This window comes from Muscardinus avellanarius, assembly GCF_963383645.1.
Source record: "Muscardinus avellanarius genome assembly, chromosome: 20".
NCBI classification, from domain to species: domain Eukaryota; kingdom Metazoa; phylum Chordata; class Mammalia; order Rodentia; family Gliridae; genus Muscardinus; species Muscardinus avellanarius.
Genome location: NC_137806.1, coordinates 1352887 through 1376126, shown reverse-complemented (window position 1 = coordinate 1376126; position 23240 = coordinate 1352887). Strand labels below are relative to the sequence as shown.

The window sequence follows — 23240 nt, the reverse complement described above, 5'->3', positions numbered from 1 at the left end:
GTTGTCCGCTTTATACTTCCCTGTGCCTGCCTCTGTAAGCAAGAGGGAGGGGTGTCTAGCGTCCCCCTCCCTCGTAAATATATACTTCTACTGGGGCACGGTGGTCCCACTTCCTAATGAAGGGACACACGCACACAGCACTCGGTCCCCAGCCCCTCCCCACGCCCTTCCCCGTACACGATACTGAGATCGGCCCTGGCATTCTCACGTATGTACAGAACATGAGTGGAAGTGGTTTTTCATGGACTCTCCTCCCCACCACCCTCACCTAGTCCGCCTTCTGGCTCCACTGGGCTCCTCTCCCTTACTGAAGTCCCTCCAGTATCCAGACCTCTCCCTAGCTTCTGCATATGAGAGAAAACTACGACCCTTCACTTAATGTGACTGAGCCTCCGTCCCTTTACGGAACCTCGCAGTCCCTCTGCGTGCATCTGCCCGGGAAAGCTCGCCCAGCCAGAGAGGAGGTCTTATCAGCTACAAAATCTCAGGAGGGCCCTGTACCATTTCTCTCTCTCGCCACCATATTCTGGAGAATGGGAATTTGCTCTGGGATGTTTGCTTTTAACAATCAATCAAGAGTTTAAATCAATAAAGCTTTAAAGTGACTATGTTTATTATGTAAGTTTCCCTTGTCTTTTATGAAATTGATTTTCTCAGTTGTTCCTTTCAACATCTGCAAGAAGAGGATTGTTAGAGCAGTGATCCTAGTAGTAGCAGGAGATTCTAAAATAGAATCCTATTTCATTCCTAACATAGAATCCTAAAATCCTATTTGATTTCTAACACAGATTACTAAAATGGAATCCTATTTGATTGCTGCTAGTAGGATCCTCAATACATATTACTACATTAACTCAAACACATCTTGGAGTTGGCAGGTTTGTTTCCATTAGCTCGGATCCTGTTTTGAATGGGGGAGGGGACAGGTGCAGCAGAGGTCGGGTCTTCTTCAATTAGTGCATTAGTAGCTATGTTTACTACTATTGCAATTTTACTATAGCAATTTCAATCTTCTTTATCAAAAAAGAAGTTAAGGACCGACCACAAATATTAGTGTAACGAGGATATAGGCTAACTGGACTTCTCCCAAAGTTACTTTAAAAACTTTACCCTTGGAAATTAGATTTGCCACATACTCAAATGCAGGCTATTATAAGCCTGTCCCATCCTAATAGTATCTCCCCAAAGTAATTCATAAAGCAATGCACAAAAAGTGTAAATTCTTCTTTTAAAAATCGCTCCCATCACTGGCATATGCAGGAGAAACAAAAACAGTGCCTGTTTTTAGGTTATAGTTCATAATTCATCTCATTTTTTTTTCTGGGAGAAGGGATTCATTTAGACAAATTCTCTTTTTCTTCTTCTTCTTTTCCTTTTTCTTTTTGTGGTCCTGGGGATTGAATCCAGGTGCATCCTACTCCTGAGTTACACAACTGCCCTATCTTATTTTTTATTTTGAAACAGTGTCTTGCTAAGTTGCTGAGGGCCTCACTAAATTGCTGAGGCTGGCAGTGAGGCTGAGACAGAGGATCATGGGTTTGGGGCTATTCTCAGGAATTTAGCAAGATTCGCAGCAACTTAGGATGACCTTGTTTCAAAATAAAAAATAAAAAAGGGCTTGAGGTTTTGCTCAGAGGTAGAATACCCTTGAGTTCACTCCCAGTGCCCTCTTCAGAGAGAGAGGGAGAGGGAGAGGGAGAGGGAGAGGGAGAGGGAGAAGAAGAGGGAGAGAGAGGGAGGGAGGGAGAGAGAGAAAGAGGATGAATAGCAAGTAAATATAAAGATTTCTAATATTCATTTTTTTTAGAGTTCAACGGTCATCAAAGAAGTTAGGTCTATTTAATCATCTTAATAAAAGTATCTGCCTGATTTAACTGATCTTTACAGAAGAGAAGAGAAGCTTTTCAAAATTGTTAGTAAGCATGATTCATATTTCTTGCTTTAATGAAGAAATAATTATGAATATTAAATTACATTAATTTTTCTGCCTGAAATGGGTTTTAAATTCTGGTCAGAGGAGGGAAGGGGAGGGAGTTGGGGTATGTTTACCAAGTGCTGAACACATGTATGTCTCTATATCTCTGGACTTAATTACATTATGAGACTAACATAAAAAAGCACAAAGAACTGGTAGTTGGTTAAATTAAGAAAGAAAAATAAAATTGGATAAAAAAGAAATAATTGTCCCAGACAAAAATAAGGCAATGGTTTCAAAGGGAATCTAAAGATTTAACAAGAAAGGTAACCAGCTGTCGATGGACATCTTGTCTGTTCCATCGTCTGGCAATGGTGGATCGTGCGGCTGTGAACATAGACACACACGCATTGGTTTGGTGGTCCACCAACAGATGAATGGGTTACAAAACTGTGGGACAGGTACACAGTGGAATTACTCAGCCATAAAGAAAAACACAAGGACATCATTTCCAGGGAAATGGATGGAACTGGAGCACATTATGCTAAGTGAGATTAGTCAGTCACAAAAAAATGAGAAATCGGATGCTAGGGAGAAACGGGTAACAGGAGGAAATCTAGATGAAGAAGGAGAGTCTACAGATGAGCAAATAAGGCGACCTGAGGGGATGGGTGGGAGGGGAGAGGGAGACTGTCTAAAGCACAGGATGTACTTAAACATCAAAGTCAATCACTCAGCCACGCATGGGAAGGAGGGAGGGGGAGGGTCCAGGTGGGGATGGGGGATGGGCTAATTGGGTGATGTGTGTGTGTATGTCTCCACCATCTTTTATCCCATCAAGATGTAAGACTACAATGCACCAATAAAAAAATAATAAATAAAAAAGAAAAGTAACCAGCTAAGCTATAGTTAATGGGAAAATTATGAAGACATTTTTAGGCATAAAAAAGCTAATATGTTGGCACATAAAAGGAAAACAATGCTGGTGATTTCTCAGCAAAGAGTAATTAAAATGAAACAAATTCTGTTCATTGATTTCAAGAATTGTATTATGGGTTGAAACCTACATATCTAGAAAGGTTATTTTATGTACTTTTTCCAGGTGAAATATTTTCTTCCTAGAAATGGTATACAATTCACTATCTTGAAGCTGTTACTAAATTATTTAAAAATGATTTATTTGCAGAGAAGCTCTGGACATTTAATTTGTTGGCTGGGCTTAATGCTCAGATCTTGTTTTACATCTTAGAGAATTTTATAAAAGCAGGTAATCTTAAGTTCACATTTAAAATACTCTTTACTTGCCTTTCCCACGAGGAAAGTTGCCTAGAAATTACAAAATACTCCAGGAAAACTCTGACTGCGTATCACTCATGGGAGAAATTTCCTGGAAGAGGACAGGTAGTAAATTGTCCTTCATTCTTTCTGGTTGCACCTCACTTATTATAAAGATGGAATACTCAGCAAGTCTTGAAGATAAAGAGAGTTTTTAAAAGAACTTTCAAAAGCATGTGTGCAGAGGGCAGTCATCAAGAACTGTGTGGTAAGGACGACTGGTAGGAGCGAGGGCTGGAAACACGCCGTACGGATATGTACCAGCATCCGGGGCACTGGATCCAGGCCCTTCCTCAGACACTAAACTCTGCAGATGCTCAAGTCCCTGATATAAAATAGCATGGTGTTCACATGTGGCTTATGAATATCCTCCCACAGAATTTAAACCATCCTGGATTACTTATCATACATGATATGACAAAAAAGGTATGTAAATAGTTGTTGATGCAAATGGTATGCAAGTAGTTGGTACGTGTATTGTTTAGTAAATAATGTCAAGTAAAATGTCTGTAGATGCTCAGAATTGCTGCAAGGATTTTTTTCCAAATTATATTATCTTCAGTTGTTGCATCCAGGGACGGGATGCGGGACCTGCAGATTCAGTGGGTCACCTGGTTTCTCAACGCACTGCATTTAATTTACGTGGGATGGGCACCTAAGCTCTTAAAATTTTTGTTTTGGCTTTTTCCCTACTGCTGGCCTGCCTGGGCCTCAGCTCCTACGTAATCAGCTGGGCTCTATTAATACAGTGAGGAGGCAATTGTGCCCCTGGAGTCAAGGGTTACCTCCAGGCACATCCATAGGAGGGCCCCTGGGGGTTCTACATACTTGTTGCTATAGAAACACAATTTCTGCAGGGTCTAAAACCTTAAGGAAAAATGTCTAAAGGTTTGAAACTTTCTTTCAGATCTCCAAACAAACCTTTCTCTGGTATAATCCATTTATGCTTTAAATTTTAATTGATTTATGCTTTCTACAATAAATCATAGTTTTTAAAAAAAAGTTTCTCTAGTCATAAACTCCTAAAAAAAAGGGGGGGGGCTTGTCTTTTCCTTCTATCTGACTGATTCTGTAAGCTTTAGCAAAGCTGAAAATGAGATTCTCTAGGCTTCCAGTTCTGGGAGTTTCTTAGAAGGAATTTCAGGTTCTCAGACAGAATTAGATGCTCCTGGGGCTGAGGGGGGTAGCTCAGTGGTAGAGCACTTGCCTAGCATGCCTGAGGCCCTGGGCTCAATCCACAGTACTGAAAAAAGGAGGGGGAACAGGAAAAGAAACAAAAAACTATGTTATGTGCGTATATGAATACATCACCGTGACTCTCGCTGTTACACACAGTTATAACAGCAATTTTTAAAAATTCCAAGGTGTTCTTAGGTAGCTGCTTACCACTCTCAATCACATCTAAACCTGGTTTGCTAGCAAAGGGATGTATCCGTTTTCTACAGCTGCTATTAATAAATCACAAATTTAGAGTCTTAAATTGACTGTCTTGCAGCTCTATAAGTCATGAATCTAAGAAGGCTCCACCGGGCTCACACGGCCGTGCCGGGGCAGCCATTCTTTCTGGAGGGTCTGGGCAGAGCCAGGGCGTAGCCTCTCCTGCCTCCTAGCTGCTGCCTGCGTTCCTCGACTCCTGGCTCCCTCCCGCCATCTTCAGAGGCAGCAGGGCGGCATCTCTGCAATTCCTTCTTTATTGCATCTCTTTCTCTGATCACAGCGGGAAAAAGTTCTTCACTCCGGGACTCGGGTCATTCGATCGAGACCACAAGATAATCTAAGACAATTTCAACATCTCAAGACCCTAAACCTTAATCACATCTGGAAAATTCCTTTTGACATAAAGTTGTCTCATCACAGAATTCCTAGAGTAGGACGAACATATTTTTGCAGGGGTGGGGGGATTATATCTACAGAGAGCACATCTCATGAAATCTTTGTAGCAAGAAATGAGACTAAATAAGATCTAGAAATAAATAATATCTACAGAAAGTCTGCAGGCAAGATAAATGCACATTAATTTACTAATCACAGGGGTTAACGATTATATCAGACACTTCTCTTCTGGGCCACTTCAAATACTCTACCTGGGCCCCAGCACGTACCTTCCCAAAGACAGGTGGAAGGAAAATGATGGAAAAGACATCCTAAGAAAGCAAGCAGGTGCCGGGCGTGGTGGTGCACTCTTGTAATCCCCGCGCTTAGGAGGCTGATACAGGGGGATCACAGGTTCGAAGCCAGCCTCAGCTACTTAGTGAGGCTCTCAGCAACTTAGTGAGACCCTGTTTCCAAATAAAGTATGAAATAGGTCTGGGAGTAGAGCCCAGAGGTAGAAGGCCCCGGGTTCCATTCCCAGAACAAGAAAGAGAGAAAGAAAGAGAGAAGGAGAGAAAGAAAGAGAGGAAGAAAGAAAGGAAGGAAGGAAGGAGGGAGGGAGGGAGGAAGGGAGGGAGGGAGGGAGGGAGGGAGGGAGGAAGGAAGGAAGGAAGAGAAGGAAGATGCGAACCGGGCAAGGTGGCCCATGCCTGTAATCCTACTTGGTTGGCTGAGACAGGAGGATCGCAGGCAACTTAGGGAGGCTCTCCACAACCTAGCGAGGCCCTGTTTCAAAACACAAAATAAGGGTCTTGGAGTGGAGCTCAGAGGTAGTGTGACCCTGGGTTCAGTCCCCAGTGTCTGTCTGTCTGCCCCACGTCAGATAAGACAGACTTCAAGTCAAGAAATTTTACCAGAAGAAAATGAATTGTTCGGCACAATAAAAGAAAAGTTCATCAAGATGTAACAATCCTGCTATGGACTGATGCCTGTATTCCTCCAAAATTTGTATGTCAGAACCCTAATATTCTATGTGAAAGTATATGGAGATGGGGCCAACTTGTTCTTTCTTTTGTAGAACTGGGAATTGACCCTGGGGCATCCTACCTCTGAGTTCCCACAGCCTTTTTAGTTTTGAAACAAATCTCGCTAGGTGGTTGAGGGCCTCCCTAAGTTGCTGAGGCCAGCCATAAACCCGCAATCTTCCTGTCTCCGCCTCCCAGGTACTGATTATGGGCATACGCCATTGCGTTGGCTGGGGCCAACTGGTGATGGAACCACTTGTGCGCTACCGCACGTTCTCTGGTCCCATCTCCCTCCACCCACTGCCACAGAGACCAGTTCTAAGGCGGCTTTGACTAGTTCTGCACGGATTCTTGTCAGTCCTATTCTACTTCTCTTTATCCTGCCCTGGGTTTCTTTAACGTGATGGCATGAGATGCCCATGGGAGTGCCCTGGGCACACAAGTACTATCTTGAGCACCAGATGAGACCTGTAGGGACAGCTTTGAAAAGTGAGGAAAGAGCCCATAGACAAAGCCTCCTTCCGTCTCCAGGTAAACAGTTCTGAGGTACCTTTTTAAGACTCGTCAGAGGGTCCTGTGTGATGGAGAGCCCAGCGTGCCTGTGAACTGAGTCCAATCACACTGCTGCCTTGACGCCTCTGGTGTGCGGCGCGCTGATCCCCTCCCAGAGGAACTCCTATCACACTCACCTCTTTGCCACTGCTTTGGGGAAAATTCAGACTAGGAAACTGATCTCCATAGCAGAAAATTGATTTCTTCTGACCACACAGAGCTCCATTCATTCATTCATTCATTCATTTTTTTTTTCCTTTTTTGGTATGGCGATTAAGCCCAGGGGCATTCTGTCTCTGAGTTACAACCTCAGCCTTTATTTTGCGAATCTTATTTTTATTTTGAAAGCGGGGTCTCTCTGAATTGCCGAGGGTCTTGCTGACTTGCTTAGGCTGGCCACGAACCTGCGACCCAAGGGCTGGGATGACAGCTGTGGACCACCGCGCCTGGCTGCGCTCATGTTTAAGTTCCTGAGAAAGGATTCCGCGCAACTGGGAGTCAGTCTGCTTGGATAAGGCAACTCTGCTTCGGAGAACTAAGACCGGCAGTTTTCCCTAGAGAAGATATTCGTCTTTCTTGACCTCGTTGCTAGTGGCCCCATTCTTGCCCCTGGTTCTTTCTCTTTTAAGAGTTTGGAATAACACACCCATTTCTTTAAACCAAACCAAAAAGCAGACATCTGCTCACCAGCGCGCTCAGGGGTACCTGACGAGCAGTCAGGGCTAGCGCAGCCAGCGGGCGGGGTACTCCCCTTGAGCCTCCGGTTGCTGTCACTTGTTTTCCTGGCTGTTTCAGAGTCGTGGAAACTTGTTTTCTTCTCTTTAAACGACAGACTATTTTCTTTGGCACAGGCCCAGGATACAGCAACAGTTAAACTCGCTGCTATGTGAAATGGCTGTATTTGTTTAGAAGCTACTCAGAGGCCGTGAGATCAGGTGACCTGGATTTTAGGATGTAGCCCCAGGAAACTCGAAGTATTTGCTTTCCTGTCTTTTTGCCAGGATGCCGGATTCTTCTTGGCCAATGGTAATTTGCAAGGAGGTCAAGATTTATGCTATCTGAAATCTCAGAGGATATCCATTGCATTGCTTTCTTATAAAGCAACGTCTTACCCTTGCAAGATACGTAGCAGAAACACTGAGGGAAAATGACATACTTAGCTGAGGCTTCTGCATGACAGATGGTGCTGGCTAATCCTCCCAGGTCAGTTTTGGAAGTGTAGACACAAGTCTCAGCCTCCCAAATGCTGGGATTACAAGCATGTGCCACCATCCCCGGCGAGACCAGAATTTAAGAGTCAAAAATTAATAAAATTAAAACTAAAAAGTAAAATTTCCTAGGTTTCATTTCTTCATAAAGAATAAAAAGTGATGTCTGAGTTGTCATTAGAGTGAGAAAAAAACCTCTTTAGAAAACATGTTACAATTTTGGTGGCATAAATTAGATCATTATATTTTTCATGTTCTTTGGCATTAAAAATATCATTGATTGCTGGGCGTGGTGGCGCACACTTGTAATCCCTGTGCTTGGGAGGCAGAGACAGGAGGATCGCGCAGGTTCGAAGCCAGCTGCGCTGGCTTAAGAGACCCTGTTTCCAAATAAAAAGTATAAAATAGGTCTGGGAGTGTAGCCCAGCGGTAGAAGGGTTTCCAGGAACCCCAGTACCACTATATATATTTCTTTTAAGTCAAACAGCTATTAAAGACAAATTCAGTTGAACAAATTTGCATTGTATAAAAAAATGTGTGACTTGTACATGGTAGCAAATGCCTGTTATCTCAGCACTCGGGAAGCTGAGACAGGAGGATCACAGGCTTACAGCCAGCCTCAGAAATTGAGGCAGACCCTCTGCAACTTAGTGAGACCTTGTTTCAAATATAAAATAAAATAAAATAAAATAGGGCTGGGAATGTAGCTCAGAGACAGAATGCCCTCAGGTTCAATCCCCAGTACAACATAAATAAAATAAAATAAAGTTGGAATTTAACAACCTTCTTTGTGTTTCTGCTGGAAGTGCAGGCCTTATACACATAGGATACGAAGCTAGAACAGAATGAGCCGCTGCCCACTTTTTAACAATTATGAATGTTTTATTCTTTCCACTTAACTGGCTAAAAGAATGCTAATATTCTCAGTATCTCAAATTCTGTTCCTTATTTCCCTTCTTGGGTACCAAAGAATATTTCCTTAGTCATTTATATTACTACCTGTATTCTTATTTATCTTTCCATCTTAATTGCCTTTTAATTTTTATTCACTTTTTAGTCTTTAGAAAAGCAAAGTAGAAAAGCCCCAAAGCTTACCATTTCCACCAAGGATAAATACAAGAATATCCCAGCGGTAACCGTTAAGATCCAGTCTTGGACACAAGGGTCAGTGGCCACGGAGAGGCCAATGTACAGTCCCATGAAGGCGGTTAGAGCACTTAGGAAATTCATCAGGATGGCAGTCTTAATAGAAAGCCCAGAGCTTAAAAGCACAGCAAAGTCTCCTAACATTTAGGGAGAAAAGAAAGTATAATTATCACTAAACTTGTGACAATGCCCTTGAAAAATAATATACTGTTTGGCGGTCTCAAATCTCAGCAACTGGAACTGATTTCATAAGTAAGATTCATCAGGTAATAAAGCACTTTCCTATATTTCTGGGACTTGAGAGGGCATTCTACTTCTGAGCTCCACCCTCAGCCTTATTTTAGTGTTTTATTTTGAGACCGGGTCTCACTAAGTTGCAGAGGGGCTTGCCAAGTTGCTGCGGCTGGCTGCGAACGTATGATCCTCCTGTCTCAGCCTCCCCGGTACGGGGATCACGGTAAGGCAGCGCACGCCTGCTACTTTCCTGCATTTCTCTGGAATTCACAGCCTACGTATCTACTGGTGGGAAGCTGCAGTTTGCAAGTTCTGTCCCCTTTGCTTCCTAAATATAGTCTATGCAAAGAGGTCTGTGACAGATTCTTCAGCTCCTGATACCCTGCGGCCTTTTCAACTTAGATAAATGCAAAAATAACATTACTCTCTGTCCCAGAGTTTCCAGATCTTTCTGCCTGGAAACTTGCCAGGAGAAGTCATAATATTGCATGGGTTCCTATCACTTGCTCATGCAGAAACTTTTGTGGAGAAAGAGAAGACTCCTTAGAAGACTTCCCTTCCCTGTCATTGCAAAGGTCAGTGAAGAAAACATTTTTGACTTCAGAAAATCACTTCACTGCCCTGATGACGGTAGGAAAACAGCCTTCTTTGTCCATGCCAATTATCCCAAAGAACGACTCATTAGTGCATCACAGAACATCGATTTCTTAGTCTCGGGGAGTGAGAAGAAACTAAGTCCAAGAAAGATACAGATTAGGTGCTCTGTTTCCTAGTTCCAGGCACAGCTGGTTCCATGAACAGGTCTTGAAATAACTTTGAGGGCTGTGCCGTGCTTTGGTGTTGATAACAGAGTTGCTAAGCCACTCTTACAGTAGCTAAACACAGGACGGTACTGTGTGGCTCTCAGACCAGGAACATTTCAATGTATTCAGGAAGGGCTTTGGGTGAACTGCTTCAAGAGTGTGTTACCAGTGAGTCAGTGACAGTGCTCTGGGCAGTGAGCACAAAGGGCGCGGGTGGCCCAAGAGGCAATGTCAATTTCAGAGGGGAAGCAGAAAGAATAGCCGTGTGTGTTACGGTTAGGTACCGAATATCCCCTGAAAGAGCTCATGTATGAAGGTTCAGAACAGAGATGATGTAATGGCCATAGGGCTGTAACCTCAGCAGTGGATAAACCCATTATGAGGAGCTGGATCCTTGGGGTTTGGCCTCACGGACTGTGCTTTTGTCTTTACACTCTCTGGCTTCATCCCTTTCTTGCCCTTGACCGCCATGATGTGAGAGCAGAGCCTTGCTCTGTCTTGCTTCCTCTGCTTCCTTCTGCCATGCCCTGAGATCTGCAGACACCAGCCTCACGTGGACTGAACCTGAAATCTCCAAACACTGTGAGCAAACAAATCTTCCTCCCTCTAAGTACTAAGACTAAGTACTAAGGTACTAAAGTACTAAGGACTAAAAGACTAAGCTTAGTCTTTTTGGATTACAGCAGTGGGAATGAGTTGACTGAGACAACCACCTCTATTACTTTTGGGTCTATTTCAGAAATCTGTTCCAGCCCATCTTGGTTCCTGAGAGATAGGATTTGAGTGACTAGCCTCTTGTGATTATCCAGAAAAAGAGTCTGTTCTGTGTATCTGCTACCATATGCGTGTCATTTCAATTTTATGCTTGGCTTCATACATTTTGTTTAAATCAAGTTGATGAAGCCACGATTTGGTTTTAATTTAAATGTTATTTAATCTCACCAGCCGGTTCATTTTCTGACATAATGGGTCAAGTTCCCTCTTAATATTTTCCCCACATTTAACATGCAGATTTTAAGGTCCTTGCCAAAGTTCTTTAAAATGAGGTTTCTCTGAATGACTCTCTCATAGAGAATTCTGTGGACTCTACAAAGAGTCACTTCTGGCTCTGGGGAAGATTATAATGAAAACGACTTGGGTTTTATCTCAAGGTATATGAAGTTTTTGAGTCATCCTTTCATGGCTTAAATAAATGATAAATGAAAAATATTCATCTTTCAATCTTAGGTTGGCAAAAGAATCTAAGGAGGCCACGGCTAGATACACCTTATGACTTTCTCTGCAAACTGGAAACAATGATGCTACTCTCAGACCTACCTATTTCATGTGGAATTTCATGACACAAGATAGCAATTGTTGTGGTCAGTCCTGACTCGGATGACGATGAGAAGGCTGCTCCGAGTACGAGGCCATCTGCGAAATTATGCAGGCTGTCCCCAACCAGTATCATGACTGCCAGCAAACTGAGAGCTTTGCCTAAAGAACCAAATAAACACGTGAGAGGGTTGGCAAAGCACTACCAAGTTCAAGAAATCCCTCAAATGTGACCAACATTTCCATCTGCCCTTGACACGCTTATATCGCATCTAATTAAATACCCCAACTTTGTTTCAGCTTTCAAAGTAAGCCATGATTAGAGATGCCAATATGGTAACCCATACACTTGAAATGGTTATTTTTTTTTATAATGGGAATTGAACTCAGGGATATTCTACCTCTGAGCTATACTACCAGCCCTGATTTATTTGAAACAGGGTCTTACTAAACTGTAGAGGGTCTCACTAAGTTGCTGATGCTTGCTGTGAACCAGCGATCCTCCTGAATCGGCCTCTCAAATATTAGGATTACGCCGGGCATGGTGGCACACGCTTGTCATCCCCGCGCTTGGGAGGCAGAGACAGGAGGATCGTGCTGGTTCGGAGCCAGCCTCGCTGGCTTAAGAGACCCTGTTTCCAAATAAAGAAAATATAAAAAATAGGTCAGGGAGTGAAGCCTGGAGGTAGAAGGGCTTCCAGGAACCCCAATACCACCGAAAAATATATATATATTAGGATTACAAGTGTGTGCCACCATGCCCAGCCTGGTCACTGTTTTTCTAACTAGTCTAACTAATAATGAAATAAATTATGCATTGGCAATTATGTGTTTATCACCTTGTCCAGCTATTCCATAAGAAGAAAATAAAAGCAATGTTTTAACTTCTCAAAATATTACCAATGACTTTTTCATCTGTTTTTGCAAGGAATTTTGAAATAATCTATGAGGCTTGCTTATGTAGACTATGTGTGGCCCTCCAAATTCATGGGTGGAGAATGATTCTCGTAAGGTGAGGCCCGAGATCAGGTAATAGAATAGACCCTTGACATTCTTTCAGGTTCCAGAACTGTGAGAAAGAAACTTTGATTGTTAATGACCACTTAGCCTACGGTAGTTTGTTAGAGTTGCCTGAATGAACCAAGAGGAACCTCCTTGCAGAATGTCACTGAAGTAAAGTAATTTTCCAAAACTGTCCCTGCGGGTCTGGTTGTCTCCCTGTCGGGGTGCTGCAGGGTCTGTCTTCCACTGTGCGGTCACCCCATCATCTTTTCTGATTGTACAGTTGACCCTCGAAAGTGCTTCATTTAGTCCCCAATGTAACCACAACAGAACCACAACCGGCTCCTCTGGCTCCCAGACCAGCTTTGGAACAATTTCTCACATTGTTGTCTTTCTGCAAAATAACCATTTTTGGACCGGTTAGATGCTGAACAAAGTACACAGGAGCTTCAGTTTTCATTGGTTCATTACACAATGCACAATATCTGATCAGGAGAGAACCGATGAAATAATTTTGACCATAATTAAGTTCCAGGTTTTGATTACAGATTGTTGTTGTGTTGTTAATAAATGAACAAAGTATTTTGAAGCCGGGCGTGGTGGCGCACGCTTGTAATCCCCAAGCTTGGGAGGCTGAGACAGGAGGAACGCACAGGTTTGAAGCCAGCCTCCACTACTTAGTGAGGCTCTCAGCAACTTAGTGAGACCCTGTTTCCAAATTAAAAAAAAATAAAAAGGTCTGGGAGTATAGCCCATAGGTAGAAAGCCTCTGGGTTACACCCCCAGTACCACCAAAAAAAAAAGAAATTAGGTCTGGGAGTGTAGCCCGGAGGTAGAAAGCCTCAGGGTTTCACCCCCCCCCATACCACCAAAATAAATAAATAAATAAATAAATAAATAAATAAATAAATAAATGGCATTTTGAAGATAACATTTGTTCTGACAGTAAAATGCCCAGGTATACTGATTGATAAGAATAGCCGTGAACTAATGGTCATAATTCTAAACTTTATCACTCAGCCAAATATATACTGTAGAGTAGAAGTATAAGCAGCAGCTGTTCCTGTTGTAGCAGTTAATACTGTTGTTACTGAACACATTATTCTGATAATTATACTCAGTAGAAATAGGAAAAGATTACCTTCTGGATTTTAATCTATTATAGTTAGATACAGATCCACCTGAAAAGCCCATGTATTAATGTTTGGGACTGATATAACTAAATCATGAGGATTGTGATCTTAACAGTGTTCAAATATACTGAACTGGGTTTTCTGGGTGGTAACTGAGGCTGAGGTGTGAGGCTGGAGAAGGTGGGTCCCTGAGGGTGTGGCAGGGACTGTGCTGTGTCTCTGAATCCCCTTGCCTGGCTCTCTTGCTTCTGACCTTCATGATGTGAGAGCAGAGCCTTGTTCTCTGCCTCTGCTTCCAGCCACCATACCCTGCTCTCATGTGCACCGAAACCACACTCTCCAAGAAAAGTGCGAGCAAGCGTATCTTCCTTCTTCTATGTTCTGTGGTCAGTTACTTGGGATTATAGCAGTTAGAATGTTGACCAAGATATAGCACATACATGGTCTAAGACTGAGAGAGACTTTATTACAATATCGTTTGCTATCTTATTTGGAAAATGTGATTTAACACATTTCATATCTTATACTGCAAAAAAGTAATCTCAGCCGGGCATGGTGATGCACACTTGTAATCCCAGCACTCGGGAGGCTGAGACAGGAGAACCACAGTTTGTGGCCACCCTCAGCTACTTAGTGAGGTCCTTTGCAACTCAGTGAGACCCTGTTTCAAAACAAAAAATGAAAAAAGGACTAGAGGTATAACTCCGAGGTAGAGTGCCCCAAGTTCCATCTCTAGTACTACCAAAAAAAAAAAAAGTAATCTCAGTTAACAGCACTCAGCCCGGATTTTCAGCCAGGAAGCAGCTGTATTGCTTATGTTACAAAGGTGGCGTGTGTATTTAACTTCTAAAAATCATTGTTTATTTACAAATATCACGATGGGACTAACTTATAATCTTCTTGGGGTTTACTAACTCATTTGTTCTTTGTTATTAAGAGATTTCAAGCAGTAGTTCTAAACACACAGAATAAACATCCAGTTATTAAATTCAGGGGGTTTTTATTGGGATTCCTTGGGAGTTCTCAGAGTCCAATGATAGTACGTTGCTTTGCTGTTCCTGACAATTTTCAGAAATAAAGCTCTTTTTGGTGAAAAAAATATTCTAAATTAATTATTTTTGGTCCTGGGGAGTGAACTCAGGGGCATTGTGCTTCTGAGCTATACCCTAGCCCTATTTCATCTTTTATTTTGAAACAGGGTCTCACTAAGTTGGGGGTGGGAGGCTCGCTAAGTTGCTGGGGCTGGTTGTAAACCTGCAAACCTTGTATCTCAGCCTCTCAAGTACGAGGATTACAGCAATGTGCCACCATGCCTGGCTGGAAAAATAATAATAATTTAAAGTGATGAATTCAATAATACTGCAATATGAAAATAAAATTGTGATTTCCACACGCCTCCATATAGTTTTGATATTAATAGAATGTATTCAAATGAAAGATGTTTTAGCCAGTGTATACTCCGCTAGGAAAAAGTGTGGCCTATTTTTTGCTGTTATTTTATTATCTCTGATTATGGGTTTCTAAAGGTCAGATTAGAGATATGTAATAAGACACAATTTGCCCATACGCCATAAAGAAGACATGTGCATGCTCTTTAAGTTAATTTGAGCGTCACTCAGCGGAGGGTACGACAAGCACCCCTGGTAACTTAATGAACTCATCACAAAACAGCTGGATCGTTTACCTTTCCTCGTGTTCCTGGCATTCACACTGAGCTCCATTTCTGAACTCTCAGAGGTTTTCTCTAGTGAAACATGGGCTGGAACTAATCTGATTTTTTTGTTTATGTAAATCAGGCTGTGGGTAGAATTTTCACATCCTGTCTTTTGAAACACAAGTCGAGCTCCACCAATGAGGTAATATGGACCAAGAAGTCAAGTATTTGAAGATAATTCAGTGTTTTCCTGGCATAAAGGCAGTTATTCTAATACTCTAATTTTGATGTATTCACTATCCATTCTGTATGCCAAGCTTTATATCTGAAGTGGGAAGGTATGAGAACTACAAAATATTTGAATAAAACTATTTATACTTGCTGGCTAGTTTCCACTCTCTGCTCTTAATTTAACTTGGTATATCCTTTCTCCTTACCTTTCAAAAAATAAATGTTTACTGTAGACTCACTATGTCCCAAATGATCTAAATTAATCCTAGAACTTAAATTTTTAAAGGAAAAATTATTACTCACAGTTTTCCAGAAACAGAACTTGGCAAGCATATAATTACATATTTTAAATAAAACATATATTTGTTTTAATATATTACATGAGTTAACATCTCTCAAACAATTAGCACAGCTATTGTTACAATAACAATTACACTACAATTACACTACTAATAAATGGTTTTTCTTATTAGTGTTTATATCCACCCACTATGTGGTGACCTATGGATAGGCAACATTCTTATTTAATTTTCCAGTATATACACAGTAGCTATAGCACATCCCATCTTCAAACATTCCTTGAATGAATAAAGGAGACTAGCTAATCCATGGATGTGTGCATGAATAAATGATTATCAAGAAACAGCTGGTGAGCTTGCATTTCCTTGGTTCTTCAATACTCAAGTTTACTAGCTATATAATCCCGGGCAATGAGTTAACCTCTTTAACAATAGAGTTTTTTCCATTTGTATAATTTAGATATTTACTTTTCTTTGCAATACTGGGGATGGAACCCAGGGGCATTTTACCTCTGATCTACACCACCATCCCGACTTTTTATTACTTATTTTGAAACAGGGTCTCGCTGAGTTGCAAAGGGCCTCACTAAGTAGCTGAGGCTGTTTGCAAACCACGATCCTCCTGTCTCAGCCTCCTGAATGCTAGGATTACAAGTGTGCACCACCACACCCGGCTGATTTTTACTTTTATTTCATTAAGCTGTAGTAGAATTGAATGAGATACTCTGCCTCGAGTGTTTATCACTGTACTTGGCATATAAGAAGCATCCCGGCCATGGTAGCTGTTTTAAATTGGCTACCTAACTTAATGATAGCACAGTGGGAATAAGTAATCATGACTCGTTAATACGAAAACATAGGGAGTTAGTGTCACAAAAAAGTAATATAAATGAGAAAAATGGGGCAAGGATTCAAAAGCAACTGATGAAAACTAAAACAGAAAACTTCAAATAACTATTCAGAAGCACAGCAAAGGGGGAAAAGATTATATCTAAAAGTGGCACATTGAGTTAGAAATGGTGAAATAGAAAAGGATGGAAAATCAGATGAACATTCAAATAGCTTTACATCCATATATGAAAGGATCACTTAGCAATCTCGCCGGCATGTCTGGGGAGGGGAGAAAGGAGGCAGGGTGGGATAAGAATGAAATCCAGAAAGGAAGGTGCACCTGCGAGTGCGCCACTTTGAACATCACTACACTGTAGAAGTACAATGCACCAATAAAAGTTTTGGAAAAAAAGAAAATTAGATGAACTAATGAGTTCCTGAGTAAGTTGTAAATACTGAGACATCATAAATGTGAACTCCACCACCTCAGTGGCAGGATGATAACTCACAGAAATCTGTGGTAAATTTTATATTTATAATATTTTATAATCTTTTACAATAATTTTATATTTATAATAGAAGACAAAAGAACCTGATGATGTCTCCACACTTCGCTGTTTAAAAGTCTCAAACAGCATATAAGCATGATTAAAAAGTATCTCTGATAACCACACATGTAGATATAGTAATCAAAGATTTCAGGACATTTTGGTTTAAACAGTTGGAGAAAAAAACATTACTTTTAAAGAATGAAGTAAGTAAAATTGATATGAATGTATAGTATGTTTTTAGTGACAGATAAAAATGGGTATTTGTTGAAGATTTTATTGTAAAAATTTAAATCATGAAATAGCCACCCAATACAAAATACACATGGTTTTGCCATATTTATTTTTAAATAGGTACAACCATTTTCTCTGGCACTTATGACATTTAAAGTTTAGCTTTTTAAAATCAGTACTCATGCCGGGCATCGAGGGGCACGGTTGTAATCCCCGCGCTCGGGAGGCGGAGACCGGAGGATCGCTCAGGTTCGAAGCCAGCCGTGTGTGCTGGCTTAAGAGACCCTGTTTCCAAATAAAAAAAGTATAAAATAAGTCTGGGAGTGTAGCCCAGAGGTAGAAGGGTTTCTAGGAACCTCAGTACCACAAAAAAATTAATAATAAATAATAAATAAATAAATAAATAAATAAATAATAAAATCAGTACTCACATTTTCTGTTGGAGCCTGTCATGCTGCCTATAGGAATTTCAGCTGCCTGTGAATCTTCTGGGCCTTTCTATATAAAATTTAAAAATAACCGGTGAAAAGTGAATAACATTCACATTTGACCGAAACATAAAACTAGTTATGTTGATTTTTGAAAGACATTTTAATATTCTGGATGTATACCAAACTTCTAAGCTCTACGGACAAGACGTAACGCAGAAGTGACAATCCGTGACGGGCGCCTACTTTCCTCCCTCCTTACGTGTGGTTGAGAATACCACTCACGGATCAGTGTCTACCAGGGACAGCTGAAGGCTACTAGATGTCTGCAAGTTAGACTCTTGAATTATGCAAGCTTTTATGAAACTCCAAGCTGTAGGAAAAAAAATGATCCCTGACCTAGTTTGGCACATCTCCATAGGATGGACTGTAGAGGTTTGAGCCATCGTTTGGTCTGAAAGCAGATTATATCATTCTGGATGGAGAAGAAACCCACGCAAATCTAATGCCTCATTTCATTCATTGTAGCATACTATTTTCTTTTTATAGCTTTGCCAGTCAACAAAAGCACCTTTCCAATTTGGAAAATAGATCCACAGACTTACAAGAAACAAATTTAACACAATATTAAAATTTTTCTCCTTTTCATATGAAAGAGAAGATTCTGAAATTGCCTTCCTTAGGCAATTATGATTTTATCACGTGTAAGCGTATGATTGCGTCATTTTATATTTTATGGAGACTGACTAATATATAGCTCAATTTCCGAAAGACTCCCTTTCTATGCCTCGTACTCCTAACTATTTTATGAAAAGAATACTTTTTCTTTATAGTAAATGCATTTGAAAGCATACTCATATACTTCTATGACCAAAGTTGTGAAAATTTTGAAACAATTTTAATATGAGACATATGCATCTTTTCTCATGTAAAAAGAGAAAATAACGTTTACATATCATAATGGCAGCCATTCAAAAGTAGGGTGGTTTGGGGAGAAGGAAGCAAGTTCGGACCCATAGGATACTGAGTTAGTTTCAGGCCTGAATCTGGGCAGATCTAGAAACAGAAAGCAATGTGGTCATTTGATGCTGTGTCAGCAACTTGGTTAAAAAATGCTACGTAATTCCATTAAGAAAGGTGTTCAGATATTATTCTAGAATATTCTCCCTTTCAAAAAGCTGTGTCATATTGTGCAAAGGAATGTAGAGGCAAATATCCGAGGTTCCTTATTGATTGGGAAGAATTACGCGTTTCCTCCTTTAAGCTCTCCTTTCCTTAAACAAATGGAAAATTAAACCCATCAAAAACCCAAAAAGTCTATATGATACCTATTTAGCTTTAGGTTGATTTTGCAGCTTAGATAACAAAAGTAACGGCGACGGCCTTAGTGAGCTGGACTGCTCAAAGAGTCCGAGTAAAGAAGGCAAGACACTCGAACGTGCTTATCTGCATCTTTGGGCTCTGGACTCGATGCAACACAGAGAATAAAGACTGCAATAGAGTGCTTTAAAAGCAATCCCAGCCTAAAATTAACTTCTTTTAAAGCACATTAAAAATTTCTAGCAATACATATAACTTTCAAAATCATCTTTATGCTCATATCTCTGAATTAGCATTAGATTCGCACCTCTACTGAATGACTTCCATTTGGCTATGTCACTGTCTCATGAATAGCTAATTTACCTACTCAGTTAAGAATCGGTCCTTGAACTGTCAACACCCTGCCCAAGTCCATGGTCACAGGAGGCAAGCTTACACTCCCATCACTCTCATGTTTGTCCGGCCCCCAAACATATTTAAGTGGAATGCGAATATTATTTTGAACCTAAATGTAATTGCATTTTAAAACTATATGGGAGATTGTGTTGTGAAAAATGCAAGTAGAATCAAAGACACTTACTGTAGAACATCTACTGGACAAAATCCATTCTCCTCTGCATTAAGAAATGAATACCCAAGTCCTAAAAACCCTCGCTAATCCTCTGCTCAGCATTCATAATTTAAAGATAGCTTAGTATCACAGAGAACAGAATGGAAAATCCAAAAGTTAACAGGTTTATGAAAGTGTATAAACAAATGATAAAAACTGATTATCATGTCAGTCCAATCCATGCGTGTGTCAAGGTGGTGCAGATAGCATGGCTGGGTCTGTGGCCGGTGCTTTTTATTCTTCACAATGACTTCCTGATGCTTGGGAAAGTTTCCCAGTTTATCATGGTCAAGAATTAGCAAATCCAGCATGGACTCCAGCCTGTCTACCCTACTGATTTGCATCTATTCACGGAGGAATAAAGAAAGAGGGCACCAAGGTAGTCAGCTGAATGCAACAGGTGGCAACCTACCAACTGGAGAGTCGAAGCAGACGTGCCTCTGCCCGACTGATCATTTGATTCAGAGTTGAATGAAAGATGGTGGGAATGTCCCACATGCCCGTTAACCAGTGGCAGGCCCTGCTGGGTGAGAAGTTTAAAATTAGTGTGGAACCATAGGATCTGGCTGTACCACTCCTAGGTATTTTTCCAAGGGGGTTGAAATCAGAAAACTACAGTTACATATGCATACCCATGTTCATAGCAGCACAATTCGCAATAGCCAAAATATGGAACCGACCTAGGTCTCCATCAACAGATGAATGGATTGCAAAATTATGGGAAATAAGCACAATGGAATTCTACTCAGCAATAAAGAACAAAATCATGTCATTCGCAAGAAGATGGAAAGACCTGGAGAACATTATGTTAAGTGAGATCAGCCAAGCACAGAAAGAGAAAGGATATATGTTTTCTCTAATATGCTCAAACTAGGGAGTATTAGGAATACCAGAGGGACCTCGGATAATAGAGGGGAAACCTCAGCAAAGCTGAAATGGAAGGGCAGGAGAAGAAGAAGGCTGAGGTTGATTAATGGAGGAGCTACATCAGAGTATGTGTAAAAATATGAATGTAGCGTGGTCAACCTGGACACTCATTGTTGGGAGAGGGGAAGGGGAAGCGGGGGAGGGAGGACACCAAGCGCAGTCCAAATGTGTGCCATTTTCATTATCATCCAACATAAAAATAAATAAATAAAAAATAAAACATTTGGGATAAAAAAAAATTGGTGTGGAAGCCAGAAGAACACGAGTGCAGATGTTCTCATTTTCACAGTTCTATTAAACATTTTGCTTATTTGCCAAAGTGTTGAGTAACATAAAAAGAGAAAAATCTCATCATGATGAGTATCTGATAAAATACGTTGGAGAAGCACAGTTCCGCTCTAGAACAGCATGCATATCATGCCTGCTTGGGACATTTTAATAATTCAACTTTCAAAGAAAAAAAAAAAAAGGGCTGGGGTTGTACCTCAGAGGCGAAATACCCAGGGATTCAATCCCCAGCACACCCTCCAAAAAACTGTATTGTTCCCCATAATTCCTAAAATAATATCCCCAGAAGGGCATTTCTCAGTCAGAGCACTTATAAATATTTGTGTCCTTTTCATTTTATGCAGTAACATGAATCTTGAAATTGTGTTCTTAAACTCATTTTAAGTTTTTAGGCAAGCTCAATGACAATCTGAAGAAACTACATGTTTAGATTTTAGACTTTCTTTTTCTCGTTTTCAAACTGGTTACAATTCTACTGGGCATAGATCGGTTGATATTGTAGTTGAGTCGGCCCAACCCAAAAATGCTAATCTGCTGCTGCGTGTGAACGGGGTCTGTGATGACCTTCTGTGCTTCATGGGATTAGAACTCCGCAGTGGAAGCACATTTCCTAACTTGGAGTGTACACACTGTGACTGAAACTGGTATTCCGAATTTTTGAATTGCTATAGTAACCTTGCTTGAGCCCCAGGACAAAGAAAAATTCTGCTTTATTAAAACAAATTTTTACAAGATGTAATTTAAAAAATCTTTTTGGAACCTTGACATTTATTTATTTACTTACTTATTTATTTATTGTGCTGCTAGGGCCTGAACTCACAGGCATCCTATCTCTGCGCTACAACTCCAACTCCCTTTTTTATTTTGAAACAGGGTCTCACCAAGTTGTTGAGGCTGGTCTTAAACCTGTAATCTTTCTGTCTCAGCTTCCCAAGTACTGGGATTAAGGGCATGTGCCACCATGTCCAGCTGACATCTGTGTGTGTGTGTGTGTGTGTGTGTTACTGGGGATGGAACCCAGAGGCATTCTACCTCCAAGCTACACCTCCAGCCCTATATTTTATTCTTTATTTTGAAACAGGGTCTCACTGAGTTGCAAAGGGCCTAAGTAGCTGAGGCTGGCTGCAAACCCAGATCCTCCTGTCTCACCCTCCCAAATGCTGCGATTACAAGCATGTGCCACAAATCCTGGATTGACATCTATTATTAATGAAAAGTTTCAAACATATAGAAAAACTCTCTGCAAACATACAGATAAACACATCCTGGATCTTGCCATAAACATCTCCTACATATATTTTAGCACATACCTGCCCATCTGTCATTTCTCTACCAATCTATAAAGCCATTATATTTTGGGGTGCATAAAAATATTTTGCATCTGAGCATTTGGAAGGCTAAGACTAGAGAACTGTGGTTCATCGACAGCCTCAACTACTTAGAGAGGTCCTTTGAGACTCAGTGAGACCCTGTTTCAAAATAGAGAATAAAAAATAGGGCTGGGGGTGCAGTTTGGTGGGAGGATGCCCCTGGGTTCCATCCTCAGTAATGCAAAAATTTAAAAATGAATAGTAGTAAACAAACACTGATACTTAAGAAGGCACTAAAGCCTGCCTGGACTCAGGAACCGTATTTGCATTTGCAGTTGTTATGTGAATAGATAAAACACCAGACCTTAAGGAGAAAACCAGACAGGACCAAGAGCCTAGGAAATTCATATGGAAAATTGTCTTTATTTTAATTTCTTGAAGGCTTTCACAAACATCTACCTTTTTTTTCCCCAGTAGTACTGGGGGTTGAATCCAGGGTCACTGTGCCTCTGGGTTACACCTCCAGCCGACCCCCTTTTAACTACTATTTTTTGTTTTGAAACAGAGTCTTGCTAGGCTGCTGGGAGCTTGCTCAGAGGCTGTCCTTGAACACCCCCACCCCCACCCATCCTCTTGACTCAGCTTCCCAAGTACTGGAATTACAAGTGTGCACCACCACACCTGACAGCATTGACCTTTTTAATCATTCTACCAAACAGGTAACCTATTTTTCTCATACAATAATGTGTAGGAGCAAAAAAAAAAATTTCATAATAAACCACACTGCTTTTTACATTTTCTCACACAGGGAGAAGTTTATCAAACACAGGCAAAAGGAGGAAATTACTTGTACTAGAAAAAGATTTGCTGTAAAGCACAGCTCTGAGCTTTCTTTTCTGTGACCATTTTGAGTGTCCTTAGAATTGCTGATGATGGGTGATTTTGTGAATTCCCAGGGTTTATTTGCCTTTTCATCTGTTTTTGCTTAGGAAAGACTTGAAACGCTGATTAGTAGCTAGGACTTTGGGACATGCTGTTTGTCTCCTCTTTTAAGCCAAACATGAAGGTTGAATAGAAGGTT

At 40.9% G+C, this 23240-nt stretch overlaps 1 protein-coding gene across 3 annotated transcripts in view; it reads right to left on the bottom strand.

The window, feature by feature from the left end:
• Positions 1-23240, bottom strand: part of SLC39A12 (solute carrier family 39 member 12) — a gene marked incomplete at both ends in the record, with an annotated part of 57328 nt that overhangs the window by 5584 nt on the left and 28504 nt on the right. The window contains 4 exons of one of the 3 annotated variants that reach the window (XM_080717087.1): positions 8943-9130; positions 11348-11506; positions 17708-17774; positions 20047-20157. In XM_080717087.1, coding sequence (XP_080573213.1) covers positions 8943-9130; positions 11348-11506; positions 17708-17774; positions 20047-20157 — 525 coding nt within the window. The remainder of the gene's footprint in view (positions 1-8942; positions 9131-11347; positions 11507-17707; positions 17775-20046; positions 20158-23240) is intronic. The other 2 variants (XM_080717088.1, XM_080717089.1) reach the window with 2 other exon arrangements.